Source organism: Hyaena hyaena, unplaced genomic scaffold, assembly GCF_003009895.1.
Source record: "Hyaena hyaena isolate Hyena2069 unplaced genomic scaffold, ASM300989v1 scaffold_276, whole genome shotgun sequence".
Classification (NCBI taxonomy): Eukaryota; Metazoa; Chordata; class Mammalia; order Carnivora; family Hyaenidae; genus Hyaena; species Hyaena hyaena.
This window is the reverse complement of record NW_024080909.1, coordinates 1,745,153-1,765,644: the sequence shown is the minus strand read 5'-3', so window position 1 is coordinate 1,765,644 and position 20,492 is coordinate 1,745,153. Positions and strand designations below refer to the sequence as shown.

At 42.2% G+C, this 20,492-nt stretch overlaps 1 protein-coding gene across 2 annotated transcripts in view; it reads right to left on the bottom strand.

The window, feature by feature from the left end:
• DHTKD1 (dehydrogenase E1 and transketolase domain containing 1) overlaps positions 1-20,492 on the bottom strand; it is a 52,785-nt gene that overhangs the window by 3,057 nt on the left and 29,236 nt on the right. The window contains exons 6-15 of one of the 2 annotated variants that reach the window (XM_039246019.1): positions 19,294-19,465; positions 18,079-18,277; positions 15,686-15,998; positions 14,099-14,183; positions 13,481-13,620; positions 9,246-9,396; positions 7,390-7,496; positions 5,683-5,847; positions 1,098-1,180; positions 560-729 (exon numbers count right to left, since the gene is read on the bottom strand). In XM_039246019.1, the coding sequence (XP_039101950.1) occupies positions 560-729; positions 1,098-1,180; positions 5,683-5,847; positions 7,390-7,496; positions 9,246-9,396; positions 13,481-13,620; positions 14,099-14,183; positions 15,686-15,998; positions 18,079-18,277; positions 19,294-19,465 (1,585 nt within the window). The remainder of the gene's footprint in view (positions 1-559; positions 730-1,097; positions 1,181-5,682; positions 5,848-7,389; positions 7,497-9,245; positions 9,397-13,480; positions 13,621-14,098; positions 14,184-15,685; positions 15,999-18,078; positions 18,278-19,293; positions 19,466-20,492) is intronic. The other variant, XM_039246020.1, reaches the window with a different exon arrangement.

The window sequence follows — 20,492 nt, the reverse complement described above, 5'->3', positions numbered from 1 at the left end:
ACTTATATCAATTTATCCTAAGTAATATTATAGCAGACGTTACCTCCAACCTCTCAAGAAATGACATGTCTTGGGGCACCTGGGTGGCTCAGTCGGTTAAGCGTCCAACTTTCGCTCGGGTCATGATCTCACAGTTCATGGGTTTGAGCCCTGCGTTGGGCTCTGTGCTGACAGTTCAGAGCCTGGAACCTGCTTGGGATTCTGTGTCTCCCTCTCTTTCTGCCCCTCCCCTGGTCACGCTGTCTCTCTTTCTTTCAGAAATAAATAAAACGTTAAAAAAATATTTAAAAAAAAAAGAAATGACATGTCTTCTTTGTCATGAGACAAAGAGAGAGAGAAGGGAAGACTGAATGGAACACCAGGAGAACAAGGAGACACTGGCTTTCGCATTTTTTTTTTCATATTTCCAGATTCCAAAAGATTCAGTTTCCTAGTGACTCACACACACACACACACACACACACACACACACACACCCGAGCCTCTTTTCACATGAGATGGCTGGACTAGGCTTCAGGTATCTGAAACCAGAAGGACCCTAACAAGACCAATGCTGTACCTTTAACATGTTTGTACTTGCTCATCTCTTGCTGTAATGAATCCAGTGGGAAAGGACAGAGTTCCTCTAATCGGATGATGGCAAAGTCACCCTTCTTGGCCTCCAAGGATTCTCTTTGTTTCAGCAGGGCATAGAAATGTTTGCCACAGCAGAATACTAGACTCTTAACACTGTTGGGTAGAAGAGAGACAATGTGGTGGAGGAGAAATATATGAAAGAATTGTATCAGAAGAAAGAGGAGACCATGCAGACTAAAAGGCATCATTACTGAAGCCGGGGCTGGGGGTGGGGGGTGGGGGGGCGGTCTATAGTTGGGTTCAATCACATGCTCTGCCCTGGCAAGCCTTCTCCAGCGATGTATGCCTCCAAAGTTCACTCTTCCACACATACTCTAACTCCTGACCCAAGGACACAAAGGACTTACTTCTTTCAGGATACGGGAGATTTGGGTCACTATGGGCTCCTTAACATGAACTAGTTTCCCCACTAATTAAAATTCTACCACAGAGTATGAAAACAGAGACACACATCAAATTACTTTTTGGGATCCACAGATGAATCACCAATGACCGGCTTGAATGTTGTTCCTGGTGCCATTTCATGAAGACTTGACACGGCTGCCTAAGGAGAGGGGAAAAAAGCCACAAATCTATTAGCTGAAGGAAAGGAGCCGAAGGTGCCTTATTCATAAGGGATCTTTACCAAGAAATAACATTAAATTTCCCTTCTAGAACTGGAAGTAAACATGTGTACTAATAAGCACAGTATCTTTCCCAAAATTATCTATTCTGTATACTTTGGAATAAGATTATTTGTTCAAGGTGACTTAAAATTGCCTATTGTCTGATGCCACAATAACATTTTGAGAATCAACATTTCAGTTCTATCATACTTTAATATCAATAAAAAATATGCTTTAATTTCTTGGAATCGGAGAGGACAGTTGATGGAATCTGTGAATGAAAACAGCCTAAGCTAGGGCAGTGATTTCTGTCTTTGGAAATTTTGACCATAATTTATAAGTGAAATGTAATGAGTCACAGAACAAACAGGAACAATACATGGATATTTCTGTGATGAAAAGAAATGGTATTAAGGGGCTCAATTTAAATACTTGTTGCAAAGAACTTAGAGTAGACCATTAAGGAGGTTGGGGATTTGATCCCATTTCCTCATCTAGTTCATTTCCCTATAGCCTAGTCCCAACTGGGAAGATGAGACTTTGACTGGTCTACTGATAGGCAACCACATTGATGTAGGACACTGTGATGTAACCTAAAAAATAATATTAGCAAAATATATATATATGTTATAAAATAAAATATATTATATGTAAATCATATATATAATATATAAAAATGTATATTCTTTATTTATTCTTGTTGCTGGATAATGTATGATAGAATCAATCTTTCTCCATCCTGAAGCAGAGCCCTTGGTCAGCTTCCACTTCTATAGCAGGAATCAAAAAGAGCTGGAGGGATGCCCAGCAGGCTCAGTCAGTAGAGCATTGGCGTAGAATTTAGGTACCACATGATAGGCAAATTCCCTAGAGCCCAAAGACTCTTGATCTCCAGGTCATGAGTTCAAGCCCCACATTAAGCATAGAGTTCACTAAGAAATTAAAAAAAAAAAAAAAAAAAAGGACGGGGCACCTGGGTGGCCCAGTCGCTTAAGCATCCAACTTCGGCTCAGGTCATGACCTCACAGTTCATGGGGTTGAGCCCCACGTCAGGCTCTGTGCTGACGGCCAGCTCAGAGCCTGAAGCCTGTTTCAGATTGTGTATCTCCCTCTCTCTCTGACCCTCCCTGCTCACACTGTCTCTCTCTCTCTCTCAGAAATAAATAAAGCATTAAAAAAAATTTTTTTTAAAGAAAAAAAAATGGAACTCGAGTTGAGAGCAGGGAGGGAAATTGGTGTAGAATTTAGGCTCCCTAGAGCCCCAAGTCGTTTTTATCAACAGCAAGTCATCTCCAAATGGGCCATGGAAAGAAAGAGTGCACTTCTATTCTGCTAGATCACTTGTACCTATTGGTACAATAGCTAATTTTCAGGAAGAAATCAGACCTCAAGAATGGTGGTACTCACTTTCACTTACTAAAAGGACTTATATGTCTAATGAAGATAGTAGTTTTTTACTTGAAAATCTGTGGGATAGCCATTGATATTTTAAAGGCTCCAGAGCAAGGCCTCACTTATTTGGTAAGTTATAGATTAGACATGAGGAGAGGAGTGGACAGCGAGGGCCAGAATATGAACTCTTATTCTCAGTTACAAACAGCAAAAGAAATTCTCAATAATATTTCCAATAGTTCACTCAATACTTAAACATACATATATTATATTTAATATGATTCTGCTCCTTTATAGTAATGATTGAGGGAGTAGGTGACTATCTTGCAGCTACAATGAAAGTTGGGTGAAGAATCCCAGATGTACATATTTCTTAGAAATAAATTAATTTGCATTATGACTTGGCCCCTTTTACATTGCTGTTTCAACATATCAGTGTCAGGGGTGCCAGGGTGACTTTGTCAGCTGAGTGTCTGACTCTTGGCTTCAGCTCAGGTCATGATCTACAGGTCCATGTGTTCAAGCCTCACATCAGGCTCTGTGTTGAAAGCTCAGAGCCTGGACCCTACTTTAGATTCTGGGTCTCCCTCTCTCTCTGCCCCTCCCCCACTCATTCTCTCTCTCTCTCTCTCTCTCTCTCTCTCTCTCAAAAACAAAAAAAAAATTTAATTTTTAATATTAAAATATATACATATACGCGTGTGTGTGTGTGTGTGTGTCAAAAGAGCCCTATCAGAAAGACTGTGTTAAAAGAATTGTGTTAATTTTTCTTTTTTTAAAATTTTTATTTCTTTTTTGAGAGACAGAGAGAGACAGAGGATGAGCAGGGGAGAGGCAGAGATAGAGGGAGACACAGAATCTGAAGCAGGTTCCAGGCTCTGAGCTGTCAGCACAGAGCCCGACATGGGGCTCAAACCTACAAACTGTGAGATCATGACCTGAGCTAAAGTTGGACACTCAACCAACTGAGCCACTCAGCCACCTTGCGTTACTTTTTCTTAAATGTCCTGTGATTCCACTAGAGTCATGAAGCCATCTCGAGATGTGCTACGTTGTTCAAGGCACGCTGAGGAAGACACAATGAGATCAAACATGTGAACCCTGCCACTGGGGAAAGAATGGGAAGAACATTTCCTCAACCCCGACTCCCAGAGTGGGGACCAAGGACAGGCAGTGCAGGCACACACACGCCCACTCTAGGCTCATGTAAATGCTGCCCACCTGGGGAGGCAAATCACTCACTGCTTTCCTCAACACCCCTCAACGCCAAATATACACTCTCGAACCTTTGTGCGAAGCACAAGGTAGTCTTGAAGAGCCAAATCCTAAATGACTCACTTCACCTCATCTGCGGAGTATCCAAATAAGCACAAACATGTTCTGAATGCTAATCCTAATTAAGATGCTCGTATAAAACTGGAAAAAATTATAGCAGATGCGATAAATATATGCTTAGTAATATTTATTATCTTGAACTCTGCCACTTGACAATGAGCATATTGTTGTGATTTAAAGAACATATTGTGTGCCTAACAATCAGTTCAGGTAAATCGAGAGAAAATGGTTTAAACGCTATAGAAATAAGCTATATCGTTATAATGTTTGAAACAGGAGTATATCATTTAACAGAAAAAAATCTAAATAAAAGCTAACAGATAATACCACTGGTTTTCATCAAAATACTTTAAATTCCCAACTTGCTACCCTCATTATAGTACAGAAGATACCGTTATCCGTGGTTTTGCTTTCCACAGTTTGTGTTATTCACGGTTGACTGGAAGCAGATGGTCTTCCTCATGACATATGGTCAGAAGGTCACTAGTAGCCTAATACTACGCCAGTTCCTACGTCATTCACCTCCCTTCGTCTCATCGTGTAGGCATTTTATTACCTCACATCATCACAAGAAGAAGGTTGAGTACAGTACAGGAAGATATTTTGAGAGAAAGAAATAGTCACATAACTTTTACTACAGTATATTGTTATGATTGTTATATTTTATTACTAATGATTGTTGTTAAGCTCTAACTGTGCCCCATTTATAAGTTAAACTTTATTACAGGTATGTATGTACAGGAAAAAGCACAGTAGCCACTGGAGTCTTAGAACACCTTCCCCACAGAACAGGGAAGGATATTGGTGCTTAGACTCTTTGTACTTTAAAACTTTTTCTATAGAATTATTTCTGCTCACTGTGAGATGAGGTGCTCTCTGTATTCCTAGTTATTATAGAGAGATTTTTTTTAAGAGAGAGAAAGCTGCAAGGCCAGCTAAAACTAAGAAGATTGGGACACCTGGGTGGCTCAATTGGTTAAATGTCGTCTGGATCAGGTCACAATCTCATGGTCTGTGGATTCAAGCCCTGGGCTCTGTGGTGACAGCTTAGAGCATAAAACCCTGCTTCAGATTCTGTGTCTCCCTTTCTCACTCTGCCCCTCCCCCGCTTGTGCTCTGTCTCTCTCTCTCTCTCTCTTTCAAAAATAAATAAACATTAAAAACTTTTTAATTAAAACTAAAAGATGTTTCTAAACATTTTTTTTAATGTTTATTTTTGAGAGAGAGAGTGAGAGAGAGACAGTGTGAGCAGGGGAGAGACAAAGAGAGAGGAAGACACAGAATCTGAAGGAGGCTCCAGGCTCCGAGCTGTCAGCACAGAGCCCAAAGCAGGGTTCGAACCCACAAACTGTGAGACCATGACCTGAGCCAAAGTTGGACATTTAACCGACTGAGCCACACAGGAGCCCCTAGATGTTTCTTTTTATATATAATTAGACACAAAGGGAGGTTGCGGGGGCGGGGTGGTCGGGTTAAATAGGTGATGGGGATTAAGGAGTGCACATGTCGTGATAAGCACAGGGTGATGTGTAGTGTTGAATTACTATATCGTACACCTGAAACTAATATAACACTGTATGTTAACTACCTGGAATTAAAATTTTAAAAAGCCAAAATCATTTTAAATAAATAACAATGGATATAGAAAACAGAGAAAAATGCATATAAAAATGACAGAAGGAGAAAGGCTTCCTAACCAGTTGTTTCTACTTACAGGGAACCTGAGCAGCATCTTCGGAGAAGCAACAATGAGGGGTTTTCGGAAATTCCGAACCATCTGTCTCCTGAGCAGGTGGAAATACTGAGCAGGGGTAGTCGGGTGTACCACGAACATGTTCACTGTGTCTCCATCTACCCCCTCTTCTACGCTGTCGCACATCTGGGAGAGAAATGAAAGGAGTAAATGTTCTTCAATAGCAAGGACACAGGCTGTCCTAAGGGACGCCCATCTGTATACTGACGACTCTCAAACTATATCTTCCACATACTCATTTCCTGTATTTTTTCCCAAAACTGTAGTTTTGTATTTCACATGCAGTCTTTAGCTAACCTTCAATTTATTTATTTCTGTAATCCACTTTTTATAAAATCATTTTTCTGTATTACTACCTATCAACATAACCATCCATCTATCTACTGTTTTACCTTTCGACTAATTTGCCATCTAGCTATATATTTTATCTGAACATATGCTAAAATAATTAATGATATTCATGTACTTAGGATAATGTGTACAGATTACACATCTGTAACCTGTAGGTGGACCCATGTCTCCACTTAACTCTGAAATACATCAGCAGATAATACAGATTTATAGATGATGGATCAGAGACGAGCAGATGTGACAAAAACATGTATAGCATAATAAAATATCAACCGTAGAATCTAAGGGGTTGGCATATGAATGTTCACTGTAAAATTTTGTAACTTTCCTGTGTGTTTGAAAAGTTTCTTAATAAAATACTAGGAAGCCACATGCATAAAAAGACATAGGTAACGATCCTTACGAAATAATAACTGTGGTTATTTCTGCATGGCTATTGAAACATTTTTTAATGATCATGAATCATTTCATAAAAAAATACTATCGTAGGGGCGCCTGAGTGGCTTAGTCAGTTAAGTGTCCGACTTTCGCTTAGGTCATGATCTCGCGATTCGTGGGTTCGAGCCCCGCGTCGGGCTCTGTGCTGACTGCCAGCTCAGAGCCTGGAGCCTGTTTCGGAGTCTGTGTCTCCCTCTCTCTCTGACCCTCCCCTGCTCATGCTGTCTCTCTCTCTCCTAGAAATAAATAAAAATATTAAAAAAAAATACTATCGTTACTCAAAAATAATTTTTTAGATAAGAATACAGGTTCCTAGGCCACACACTGCAGAATCGGATCTCGTGTTAGTCCTTGATCTCTGTTTACAAAAAGCTCTGTGGAGGATCGGCCTGGTTTGAGAATCACTGATGTTTTCCATACAAGAATGACTTAAAAAAAAAAAAAAAAGAATGACTTCAGCTGGGGGCGCCCGGGTGGCTCAGTCGGTTAAGCGTCCGACTTCAGCTCTGGTCATGAGCTCACGGTTCGTGGGTTCAAGCCCCACGTTGGGCTCTGTGCTGACAGCTCAGAGCCTGGAGCCTGCTTCAGATTCTGTGTCTCCCTCTCTCTCTGACCCTCCCCTGTTCATGCTGTCTCTCTCTCTCTCTCCCAGAAATAAATAAAACATAAAAAAAAAAAAAAAAGAATGACTTCAGTTGCCAGAAAACCATGATACTCCTATCCCCAAGGCATCATGTTGATAAAGAACACTGACCCTGCACTGAAGCCGTTTCATACAGAGACCACAAGGTCTCATAGTGTAAGGTACGCATCAAGTATCCACAGGAGGCAAGTCTAGGAGGGAAACATTTCCCGGAGTCCAGAAGGCATGGGACATACCTGCAAGAAACGCTCTATGCGACAGGAGGAGTGCTCGGGTCCGGCCCCATCATACCCGTGGGGAAGAAGGATAACGATGCCACTCTGAAGGAGCCACTTGGCCTCCCCTGGGAAAGCACGTGACAGGGGGTAAGAACGCTCCAAAGCAGGAACAGAACCGTCTGACGTGACGTGGGCAGTGACACAAGTGTGATCCCCTAGAGTCGTTTCCGTCCCCTGCGCTTTCCATCAGTGTTACACGCTCAGGAGGACACTCTCCATCCTACTGCCTGCAACCCTATATGACACGTTCACTGAATGGGTGGTAGCAGACGGAACACAGGCCACAAGGTGAATGGATTGGTGTCCAGGACAGTGTGGGCCGCTCTGCTTCCCCTGCAGACACAGCTTGTACTGAGCACGGGGGGCTCTGGCCTTCCCCTCACAGCACCAGTCACAACACAGGCCACTGTCCTCGGGCTGTGGGTGTGGACACTTCCAGACAGTCTCGGGACATGTCAAAGTCCAGTCTCCTCGAGCCACTTTCCTTCCCTACAACCACAAGGTTACAGAGAAACACGGCCAGAGGGACGACTAGAGTGCACAGAATCCAAGCGGGGGTGGTTACCTCCAGAAAATGGGCTGATGGGGACTCACACTTATACTTTTATACTTTGAATTTTATAATAAGTAGGTTCTGCTTTTGTAAATGATGATTAAAAACAACAAGCAGGTGCCTGGGTGGCTCAGTCAGTTAAGCATTAAACTGTGGCTCAGGTCATGATCTCAGGTGGATGAGTTCGAGCCCACTTCTGGTGAGCCCTGCTTCTCTCTCTCTCTCCCTCTCCCCCTCACGGGATTCTCTCTCTCTCCTCTCTCTCTCTCTCTCTCTCTCTGTCTCTCTGTCTGTCTCCCTTGCTCACTTGTGCCCTCAAAAAAAAAACAAAAACAAAAACAAAAACAAATACCAAAACAAAACAAGGGGCACCTGGGCAGCTCAGTCTGTTAAGGTTAAGAGTCTGACTCTTAAAAAAAAAAAAAGAAAAAAAGAGTCTGACTCTTGACTTTGGCTCAGGTCATGATGTCATGGTTTTGTGAGTTTGAGTCCCACGTTGGGCTCTGTGTTGACAGTGCAGAACCTACCTGGGATTGTCTCACTCTCCCTCTCTCTCTACCCCTCCCCCACTCACACTGTCTCTGTCTCTTTCAAAATAAATAAATAAACTTAAAAAAACTTTTTTAAAACAAAACAATAAAGATGCACAACTACCAGCCTTTAAATACTTGAACATCCCTGAGTTGAGGGAAGTGGATTTTCTTTCTTTTCTTTTTATTATTTTTTTAATTTTTGAGAGACAGAGACAGAGCATGAGCAGGGGAGGAGCAGAGATAGAGAATCCGACTGTGATGTGGGGCTTGAACTTGAGAACTGTGAGATCACGACCTCAGCTGAGGTCAAAAGCTCAACAGACTGAGCCACCCGGGCGCCGCGAGGGAAGTGGATTTTCAAGGCTGCCATTCACTCTGATCACAGGTGCTTACTGTGTCCCCACTGCCTGCTTGGTACTCATGTCACAGTTACTCAACAACCCCCAAGTGCAGACCCCAAAGCCAAACTACCTAGGAGCTGGTAGGCACACATCCTCCTCCCTAAGGCCAAGCATACTGGCCAGGAGAAAGTGCTGCCTTTATGGTGACGGAGTGGCCCCTAGCCCTCCAGCAGCTTCCATAACCAGCCAATAGCCGTCATGCCCTAGGAGACAGCAGGGCAGCCCCAAACTCTCCTCAGCGGCTGTGGTACAGCAGCTATGGCCCCTTCATTTGTCCCCACGAGGTCAGTGCTATGCACCATTCCATGTGCATCTGCTGACACCAACCTCCAGAGATGAACGTGTCAAAGATGATCTGAGCACCATTGAAGAAATCGCCAAACTGAGCCTCCCAGAGGGGCAGTAACCTGGGGCTTTCGATGCTCATCCCATATTCGAATCCCAGGACAGCCTCTTCTGACAGCGGGCTGTTGCTGACCTAATGCAAAGGACGAGAACAGAAACACTGTCATTGCAAGGAAAGCTGGGGACATAGATCAGTCAAGGTAAAGCGTCACAAACCTCTCAGAAGGGAGGCGGGGCACAGAGGGGAGCTCCCTTTCCATTTATCTCCTCATTTCTTGAGAAAGGACATTTACTGCCCTCTGTGAGTGATGCACGTGGGGGAAGGTGGCACAAGGAAAGGGGGTGATGAATGCAATATGGGCATTAAAGGTGTTCTTTAAGGATAAGCAAAATTAACTTCTCAGATGATCTACCTTGATTGCTTAGAGTAAAGCTGTGTCATACAAGTTTTTAAAAAATATATATCACAAAACAAAGGGGAGAAAGTTACCAAAAGAAGGCCTACCTGTGGTTAGAATCCATTATTCTAATATCCTATCTGCACAATAAAGCAAAAGAACCATCATGGGATGTTAAAATAAAAAAGAAAAGAAAAGCAGAATACAAAATTAGATCTCTGAGGAGATAAAAGAGACAGGACAATTAAATGCAGTGTAATTCTACCCAGTCATATGACCACAGGGGTAGATCTAAAAGGTACGATGCTAAGTGACATAAGTCAGACAGAGATGGACAAACACCATAGGATTTTGCTTATATGTGGAATCTAAAAAACAAGAGAAACAAAAGACAAACAAAAGTGGAAACAGACTCATAAACACAGAGAACAAACTGGTGATTGCGGGGGTGGGAGGGGTGGTGGGGGGAATGGGCGAAATGGGTGGGAGAGAATAGGAAGTACATGCTTCCAGTCATGGAATGAATAAGTCACAGGGTTGAAAGGTACAGCATAGGGAACATCGTCAACGGTATCGTAATAGCCTTGTAAGGTGATAGACAGTAGCTACACTTGTGAGCAATGCATAATATACAGACCTGTCAAATCACTACATTTTACACCTGAAACTAATACAACTTTATGTGTCAGCTATACTTCAATTTAAAGAATAATAAAACAGAGGCACCTGGGTGGCTCAGTTGGTTAAGTGTCTGACTCTTGATTTCAGCTCAGGTCATGATCTCATCTTTCGTGGGATCATGCCCCATGCTGGGCTCTGCTCTAGCGGCAGAGAGCCTGCTTTGGATTCTCTGTCTCCCTCTCTCTCTGCCCCTGTCCCACTCATGATCTCTCTCAAAAATAAATAAACATTAAAAAAAATTTTTAAAGAAAAAAAGAAATTGTCCTATTATACCTCAATAAAGCTGGGTAGAAAAACCATCCGATGTTCTCATCCATCTTCAGCTTCCAAGGTACAACGAAGAGAGTTCTTTCTGATACAAAAATCTGATCACCTGTTCAAAATTCCTCCATGGTTTCCAGCTTACACACATTCCAAGTCTTATACAATGTGGGGAGTCTGGCCAGCCTCCTCTTCCTTACTCCTGTTTCCACTTTGCAACTTAACCTCCAGTCACATGAAGCTATTTGTAGTTCCTGTCTTCTTGCTTCACAGGCTTTGTACGTGTTATGGTGTCTGGATTGTTCTCCCTGCATGCATCAGACTAGGCAACTCCTCAAGCCCTGCTCAAATCCAGCTTCTCTCCCAAGGTTTTTCCTTACTCCCAAGGAGATTCACTGCGCCTCCTACTAAACATTCATTGTACTTTGTACTCTAGTATACACACATCTACTTTCATTTCTTAGATTTATTAATCCTTTTATTTATCCCAAAACATACTTGAGATGGCTCATAAATATATATAAGGTACAATGTGATGACGTAAAAGTACATAGAGAGAAAAAAGATAAAGATTAAGATACAGAATGGAGGGGAAAGACAACCTGGTGACCGACAGTCACCAAGGGCATGGTAGCCCCCACCTCTTCCTGGGAGCCATTACTGACAGAGTAATGTCGCTCAGTTGCAGAATTCACGGTGCACACACCACAGAGACAAACCACTGCTCAGTCAACTCAGTCAGTACCAAGAGAAGTACCAATCACTCAGTACCAAGAGCAAGTGGGGGTTCCTCCCAGGGTCCTACATATAAAGGACTTGGTTTTAATAGAGAACAAACTGAAGGTTGCTGGATGGGTTGTGGGTAGGGGGATGGGCTAAGTGGGCAAGGGACATTAAGGAAGATACTTGTTGGGATGAGCACTAGGTATCATATGTAGGGTATGAATCACTGGATTCTACTCCTGAAATCATTATTGCACCATACGCTAACTGACTTGGATGTAAATTTAAAATAATGATAATAATTTTTAAAATAATAAATAAAGGACATGGTTTTCGATTGTCAATCAAATATTTGACAGCAACTTCATAACAGATGCGAGGCATTCACTTAGGGCTTTCTAACTAGTAATTTCAAAATGAATTGATACTATATATCAAGTCATAATTCAATAAAAGACATTGGGGTAGTGGGATATTTAACATTTCAGTAACTAGTTCACCAATCTAACTTGATCCAGGGGTAGATTTTAGACTAATGTAAAGAAAAGATGAGCTTCACGCTCTTTTAAGTAATCGTCCCAGAATCTTCCTTTGACAAGTGAATTTTTTTTTGATGTTTATTTCTGAGAGACAGAGAGAGACAGAGTGTGAGTAGGGAAGGGACAGAGAGAGAGACACACACACAGAATCTGAAGCAAGCTCTAGATCCTGAGCTGTTAGCACAGAGCCCAACACGGGGCTCGATCCCACAAACCATGTGATCACAACCTGGGCTGAAGTCGGACGCTTAACAGATTGAGCCACCCAGGTGCGCTGACAAGTGATTTTTTTTTTTTTAATATTTAGTATCAGCAAACTCAAGATTATACTCAAAGAAATGACTAGAGTAGGAAAAAAGATGACCTACCGCTAAGCATACCTTGAAGGACAATTTATTTTAATAAACATCGTACACCTGGCACTATTCTAATTGTTGGCAGAGACAAAAATGAAAAGACCTAGCCTCCACCCTTGACTCTAATGAGTACAGTCCAACAACTAGCACATAGAAATACATGGTAATACATACATTCATCAAGTCCACTAACCCTTAGAAAATGAGGTAACCTTGATGAAACATGGCCTTTTTTCTCTTTAAAGTACCTCTACGCCCAACGTGGGGCTTGAGCTAACAACCCTGAGACCAAGAGTGGCACACTATGCTAAGTGAGATAGCCAAATGCCCCAAGACCTCTTTTTTTTTTTTTTTTTTATAACAGGCAAGAAATGTTGGCTTATTATCCACATCTTTGGCTGACTTTAATGAATTCAGCAACACAGAGATTATAATGTCAATTTTGGATTGACAAAATGAACATCCATTTGACATTTACATGACTACAGGTGAGTAGCTAGAGTAGAATAGCTCTAGTCTACTCACTAGTATGACACTTCATTCCAAATGTATAAACCCACATTCTCCACCACTCAGCACGCTTTATTTCAAAAAGAATTGAGCCCATGTCATTGCAAATGGCAAGATTTCATTCTTTTGTATGGCTGAGTAATATCTAGAAGGTATCATGCTAAATGAAATAAGTTAGTCAGAGAAAGACAGATACCAAATGATTTCACTCACATGTGGAATTTAAGAAACAAAAGACATGAACAAAAAGAAAGAGACACACAAAAAAACAGACTCCTAAGGAAGAAACTAGTGTTAACCCATTTTTAAGAGTACACTGATCTAGATGAACACTGGGTGAGGTATGGAAGTCCTGAATCACTATATTGTATACCTGAAACCAATAAAACACCATGTTAACTCTACTGGATTTTTTTAAAAAACTGTAATGTTTTTATTTATTTTTGAGAGAGAAAGAGAGAGAATGTGTGAGTAGGGGAGGAGCAGAGAGAGAGTGAGTCACAGAATCTAAAGCAGGCTCCAGGCTCTGAGCTGTCAGCACAGAGCCCAATGCAGGGCTCGAACTCCTGAACTGCAAGATCATGACCTGCACCGGTCAGACACCCAACCAACTGAGCCACCCAGGTGCCCTAAATTTTTTTTAAAAATATTGAACACAAAGTTCTCATATCTGTTTCCAGCTGCTTCAAGAATCCTATAACTGTAATTATCAGCACCTGGGTTTCACAATAGACACTGAGACATCCTACCTCTAGAAACCCTTTCTGATTCGGGTCCATATGGTTCAGAGGGATATAGGCGTCATCGGTGTTCTGGCAAACAACCATGGCGTGCCTCTGACTAAAAGTTCCACGGCCAACATCTTGCCCACTCAGACGGACGTTAAAACCTTGAGTGAGGAAAAAACAAGAGATTCCCTTAAATGACCCAAGTATTAACAAGGCACGGTGACCCTGAATTCTTACCCCTCAGTTCATCCTGAGAATTTCCCTTCACACTAGATTAACCACATTAAAATAAACCTGTCCTATATTCAAAAGTCTGTGTAAGGCAAGATCATACAAGAATGGAGAGCCATCGTTTGCCCTACAATTTTCAGAGGAAAATGTCTTTCCAATTCAACCAGCACAGGGCTCTTTGTGTCCCAGCAAGAAAGTCTGAAGTCTATTCTCTGATGAAGGTTACAACACAACTTATACTAAAGATTAAATAATATTGTGGAGTAAGAAAAGCTAACACATTTTAGAACCTCTCTAGTCACAGAAAACAACCGGAGATAGTGTTTCTCAAAACCGCAGGGGTGACATACAGCAAATGTCATATAAAGCATTCCCTACCAGCTGTGCAACTAAACAGAAACGTCTTACCCTGAGCAAGTAATGAGCCCAAGGCAAGAGCTTCTGCTGTAGCCCAGTCTAATTTTGTTCCATCCATCACTTTCTCCAGTCTGGACTGTGAAAAACGGAAGGGGAGGAAAAAAGACACTTTTAAGTCTATGCCCTTTCCCACGCTGAGTTCAAAAAACATAATGCAACAACAATAAGTATCAAAATTAGAATGTTAAGTAAAACAGAAAGTGCCGAAGGGAAAGATGAGAGTATGATAGCAATTGTAGGTTTTTTAATTTTTTTTATGTTTTTATTTTATTTTTGAGAGAGAAACAGAGTGAGAGCAGGGGAGGGGCAGAGAAAGAGGGAGACAGAATGTGCAGCCGGCTCCAGGCTCTGAGCTGTAAGCACAGAACCCAATGCGCGGCTCGAACTCATAGACTGCAAGATCATGACCTAAGCCAAAGTTAGACGCCCAACTGAATGAGCCACCCAGGCACCCAAACAATTGTAGGTTTTCAAACAGGCAAAACAAGCAGCCACTCAGGTTAGTGGTGAACCCTGTGCACGAAGGAGATGGTCCAGGGAGGGCCCACAGGGAATTATACTTGTAATATTCTATTTCTTCAGCGGGATGGTAAGAACAGAGATTATTTTAAGAGTCACTACGCCTATAATAAAAGCCTAGGGGTGCCTATGTGGGCTCAGTTGGTTAAGTGTTTGACTCCTGATTTCAGCTCAGGTTATGATCTCACAGTTGTGAGATCAAGTCTTGAGTTGAGCTCTGCATTGACAGCAAGGAGTCTGCTTTGAGTTCTCTCTCTCTCTCTCTCTCTCTTTCTCTCTCTCTCTCTCTGTCCCTCCCCTGCTAGCTTGCTCATGCTCACTCCTCTCTATCCTCAAAATAAATAAATAAACATTTAAAAATAAATAAGTAAAAATAAAAAACCTAAAAATGAAGTAAGCATTGCATTCAGAGGACAAAGTGTTTCTATCCAAGTTTAAGGAAGGCAAGGGCCTTTAACTCCTTGCTTCTCCACTTTAAGCACAAGGGGTCCCACGTTCCGGGGAATTCCCAAGTCCCAGGAAAACCAAAGCTTCAATCTATCTTCAACGTGAAACAATATGTAAAACATCAACACATATATAGGTCTAAATGGTTGCCTTTAGGGGTATGTGTACTGATGTGTATTTATTTTTATTTAAGCTGGCCCTTAAAATGAAAGTGTTTTCTGCTCACTGATCAAAAAAATCAAAACACAGATTTCTGTCTTGGTTTATTCTTGATAATGTGCATGTAGTGCACGTACCTGTATTAAACATATATGTATAAATGAATGAATGAATGAATAAGTAAATGGAGGAAAATGAAAAGTAGACAAAATCTGAACAGACTATCAATACCAAAACCTGTACGTGTGTACAAAGGAAAGAAAAATGCACAAGTAGACAAATCTGAGTTAAGAGAGTATCACTACCAAAACATCACTAGGGTCAGTTCCCAGAACCTAGTGACAAACATTAAATGTCAAATTCATTAGCCCAACCGAAAACACCAGATCAACAACCAACTTCTTTGCTGCACAAGACAAACAAACGACAACCGGAAGTTGTAATGCTCCCTACCTGAACGTACATCTTCAGAAGGTGGCTGTGCATGTGGAGTCCTTCCGGCACCTCCACAGACCTCCCGCCGATAAACCGCAGGAGGTCCAGGGGCACACCCGTGTCCCAGGTAGTAATGCAAGCTTCCGGCTGGACCAGGCCCTGCCAGTGAGCCTGCAGGTTGGTGGCCGCGGGGCTATAGTGGGCCATGTTAGTTAAATGGTCATTTAACTTTGCATAGTAGGAGGTTTTGATTTCTGACACCTCTTCCTGGGTCATGAGTCCACTGGCAACGAGGTGCTCTGCGTATGTGTCTGGGATGCTCTTTCGGGCTCTGTCCAAGAAAGAGGAGAGAAAAGTCCATTGGATTTGTAAAACCAAAGCGTGACAGATACACTCATTGTCGAAGTAATGCAGAACCACGTCACTGTAAAAAGGCATGCAGGAGATGTTCTGGAACTGGATAGAGGGGGTGGTTTTACTACAATGCCAACGTACTAAATGCCTCTGAATTGTTCACTTTAAAATGATCCATTTTAGGGGCGGTGGTTGGATGGCTCAGTCAGTTAAGCATCTGACTTCGGTTCAGGTCATGACCTCACGGTTCGTGAGTTCAAGCCCTGTGTTGCACTCTGTGCTGACAGCTCAGAGCCTGGAGCCTGCCTCACATTCTGTGTCTCCCTCTCTCTCTCTGCCCCCACCCCCCTGCCGTGCTCTGTCTATCTCTGTCTCTTAAAAAATAAACATTAAAAAATTTTTTTAAATAATAAGATAAAAAAATAAAATGATCCATTTTATGTTATGTAACTTACCCTCCAATATATTTTTTTAAAGGTGATGGTGAGTAACAACCTCTTGCAGGCAAGCAAGAAAAAACAAATTCACCTTTATAAGGTTTTATCTACATCTAGGTAGAAGTAACTAGGGGCGCCTGGGTGGCTCAGTCGGTTAAGTGTCCAACTTCGGCTCAGGTCATGATCTCATGGTTCGTGGGTTTGAGCCCCATGTCAGGCTCTGTGCTGACAGTTAGCTCAGAGCCTAGAGACTGCTTCAGATTCTGTGTCTCCCTCGCTCTCTGACCCTCCCCTGCTCATGCTGCCTCTCTCTCTCAGAAATTAATAAAAAAATTTTTTAAGCATACAGGTAGAAATAACTAGTAGAGTTTTTGTATGAATTGCTACATTCTGGACAAATATTTATGAGACTGACCCACATTGTCTTACCCCTTTATTTCAAAAAGTATTGAACTCAAAGTCACCAATAACTATTTCAGGTGGTTTTAATAATCCAGAAACTATAATAATCAGTATCTCGGTTTTACAACAATAATAATGCCACTCTATGCTCAAGTAACACTTTAAATAACAAAGTTTGCTCACGTATTTTATCATATTTAATCATGACAAAAGTGACAGATGGACTGGATAGATTTTTTTAATGGGGCCCTGAGCCACATCAAGTCACCCAGCAGCTAAATTCTAAACTAAACAGAGAACCCAGATTTGTTCTTCCAAGAGCAGTGTGCTACCTCTGACCAGAAGGACCTATAAAATGTCACCAAATTTATTCCTCTACTTTAATTTATATCTATGGGGAAATAAAATGTGAGAAGGGGGCTCTATTGTACTTTCTAGTATCAAAAAAGGAAATTCCAAAGTAACATGTTCCTCTCCATCTCATTAGCTTTCTGTCTCAATGGTGTCCAAAAGAAATACAGAGCCAGCCAACATGTAATTAAAAATCTCTTAGTGGTCACATTAGAAAAGCTTAAAAATATAAACAGATAGAATGAATTTTAATAACATATTTAACTCAGTATACTGAAAATATAGTCACTTCAATACTTTATCAACATAAAAATTCTTATTGAGGTAGCTGACAGTCTTTTTTTCTCTCAACTTTTTTTCTCTCAACTTTTTTTCTCACAACTCATCCCCAGCAAGGATGGCCACATTTCGAGTGTTCAATATCCATGTATGGTACTGGCTTCCATATTGGACAGCAGAGTTCTCAGGGTTCCTTAAAATCCATCACGTTGCCTCTTGGCGAGGTACCACGTGAATCATGGATCTGTTTCTGGTCCTGTCAATGACACACTAAGTAGCTTTGGGCTAAGGGCTCTGCCCAAGTCTTCTTACCTCAGTTACTCATTGGCCAAGTGAGGTTGGTAAGTTGCCTTTGTTTATTCACAGAGTAAACGTGTAGAGTTTGAAGAATCTGGGGAGCTTTCCTTGGGTCCATAGGATGACCATCCCAGTTTGCTCAGGAGTATCCCAGTCTCAGCCCCAAAAGTTTCGTGTCTCAGGCAACCCAGGGAGATGGTCCCCCTACCTCAGCGTGGCTAATAAAAATAATAAAAACAATGGAAGTACTATGGGAGTAAGGGGATCTTCAACAAAGGTTTACAATTATACCTGATGATTTTGTACATGACCGGGTTGGTGAAGAAGGGTTCATCCAGCTCGTTGTGGCCCCACTGCCTGTAGCATAACAAATCAACAATCACATCCTTCCGGAACTGGCGCTGGTACTCAAAAGCCAGTTGTGCAGCACGAACCACTTCCTCTGGGCTGTCTCCATTGACGTGGATGATGGCACAGCCCACCAGCTTCCCTGAGGCAGAGAAGACAGATGAAGCCGGTGAGCCAGCCCCAAAGGCCATCAGCCCACCTCCAAGCCCTCTTGCCCACATGCGGAGGCAGCCCACACACTCAGAGATGATTTGGCTGGGTTGTTAAGAACCCACACTTTGGAGTCCAGCTGACAGGAAAGAGGTCATGCCCCAGCTATGTGACGCACTCTGTGACCTTAGTAAAGTTATGAATCTCAGTTTTCTCATCTATAAAACTGGGATAACAGCTCCTATACCTCCTGGTGATGTTGTAAAGATTACATGAGTTACTGCATATAAAGTGCCGAATAGTGCCTGGTATATAATAACTACTATTTATTTTGTTATTGTCATTACTACTATATCTTTCCTCCTGAGATAAAAGGGTCATTAAAATTTGAAGAGAAATGAATTTTCCTCAAAGAAAAACCCTAGAATGTGTTTCCGGTATCTATCAAACTTATCACAAAACATTCACGTAGATAGTCCCAATAGGCATCTAGGCCAAGGGCTGGGTACAAAACTGGAATAGTTCCTACCATCTAACAAGTCATATAATTTTGTGAGTTGGGGGAATGGGTACAAAAAGCCCTGCCTTTCTCTTAATACTGCTAATTTCCAGGGTAAAACAAGTCAACTTTGCTTCTTCACATCTTATTTCTAACCAAGACCACTTAGCCAAATTCAGTATCATTCTTGACTGAGGTCTTGGGCACCCCGGGTTTGAATCTCCTAAAGATAAGCACCCTGGTGTTGTGCTAATTGTGTTGACCTTTGGTTCCCATAAGAGCATTCAATTAGATACCTGGGCGATTGGAGATGGCACCCTTTCTGTTTCCCTCTTGTTGCACTTCTTCGGATTCAAAGGTCACACTCAGACTTTTGAAGGAATATGGACATCACTGTTGGTAACTACTAACCATATCTGACCCCTGATTTAAAACGGGATAACCAGGGACACTTGCCGTTCCATACTGAACTAGATGTTTCCCTAGTGATGCCTCCCTATGTCACATACCGATATCACTGCAGTATAAGGAAGACCTTCCTCTTTCTGCAGGAGTGGTGTAACCCAGTTGGTTATTAACAATCAGATGGACACTCCCACCAATTCTGAAATGTGGGAGATTAGACAGCGTAAATGTTTCGGGAACAATCCCCTGACCACAGAAAGAAGCATCACCGTGAACCTAAGTCATAGGGGAGAAAACAAGAAAATGAACATAAGGGGTGGAGAGATTTATGTTTCCATTTTGGAATAAACTGTTTTCAAATAATAACAGGAATGAATACAACCACGCTCTTACTGCTCCCCTGCCCTCCTAAAAATCTGCTGGTTCCATACAAGACTTTCTAGAATGGTTAGGCTAGGGGTGCCTGGGTGGCTCAGTCAGTTAAGCATCCAACTTCGGCTCAGGTTATGATCTCACGGTTCGTGGGTTCGAGCCCCGTGTCAGGCTCTGTGCTGACAGCTAGCTCAGAGCCTGGAGCCTGTTTCGGATTCTGTGTCTCCCTCTCTCTCTGACCCTCCCCTGCTCATGCTGTCTCTCTCTCTCTCTCAGAAATAAGTAAAACATAAAATAAAAAATTATAAAAAAAAAAAAGAAAAAAGAAAGAATGGTTAGGCTGATCTCAAGTAGGTTTCAAAGACTGTTACTGCTTATGGCCACCACCAGTTGATCTATCCTTCCCTCCCAAATTGTCACTCACACGCATCACTTCTAATATACCCATCAACATTCTAGAACATGCAGCAGCACCACAGAAGGAAGGGCTATCAGTGGTAACAAAGGAAAATCAGTTCCAGTACAGTTTTCATGAAAACAGCTTATAAGACATGAGGAACAGTGCACAGCTTTGAACTCTCTCTCTCTTCCCCCAATCATCCTGCCTCTGAAAGAGACAGAGTGCAGCTCACATCACCTAATCCCCACTGGGTGTGTTGGCCACACTGTGAACANGGGGGGGGGGGGGGGGGGGGGGGGGGGGGGGGGGGGGGGGGGGGGGGGGGGGGGGGGGGGGGGGGGGGGGGGGGGGTACATGACCGGAAATTGAAAAGATGCTTTGAGGAAACAACAAAATACTATCACACAACATTTGAAATGTGCTCTTCTTCCAGCACATCTGAAGTCTGTTAGATCACAACATCATCACAAAACCTGATAGATGGAAAGTAGTAGATAAAAGGGGAAATCTTTTTTGGAAAAGTTGAAAGTA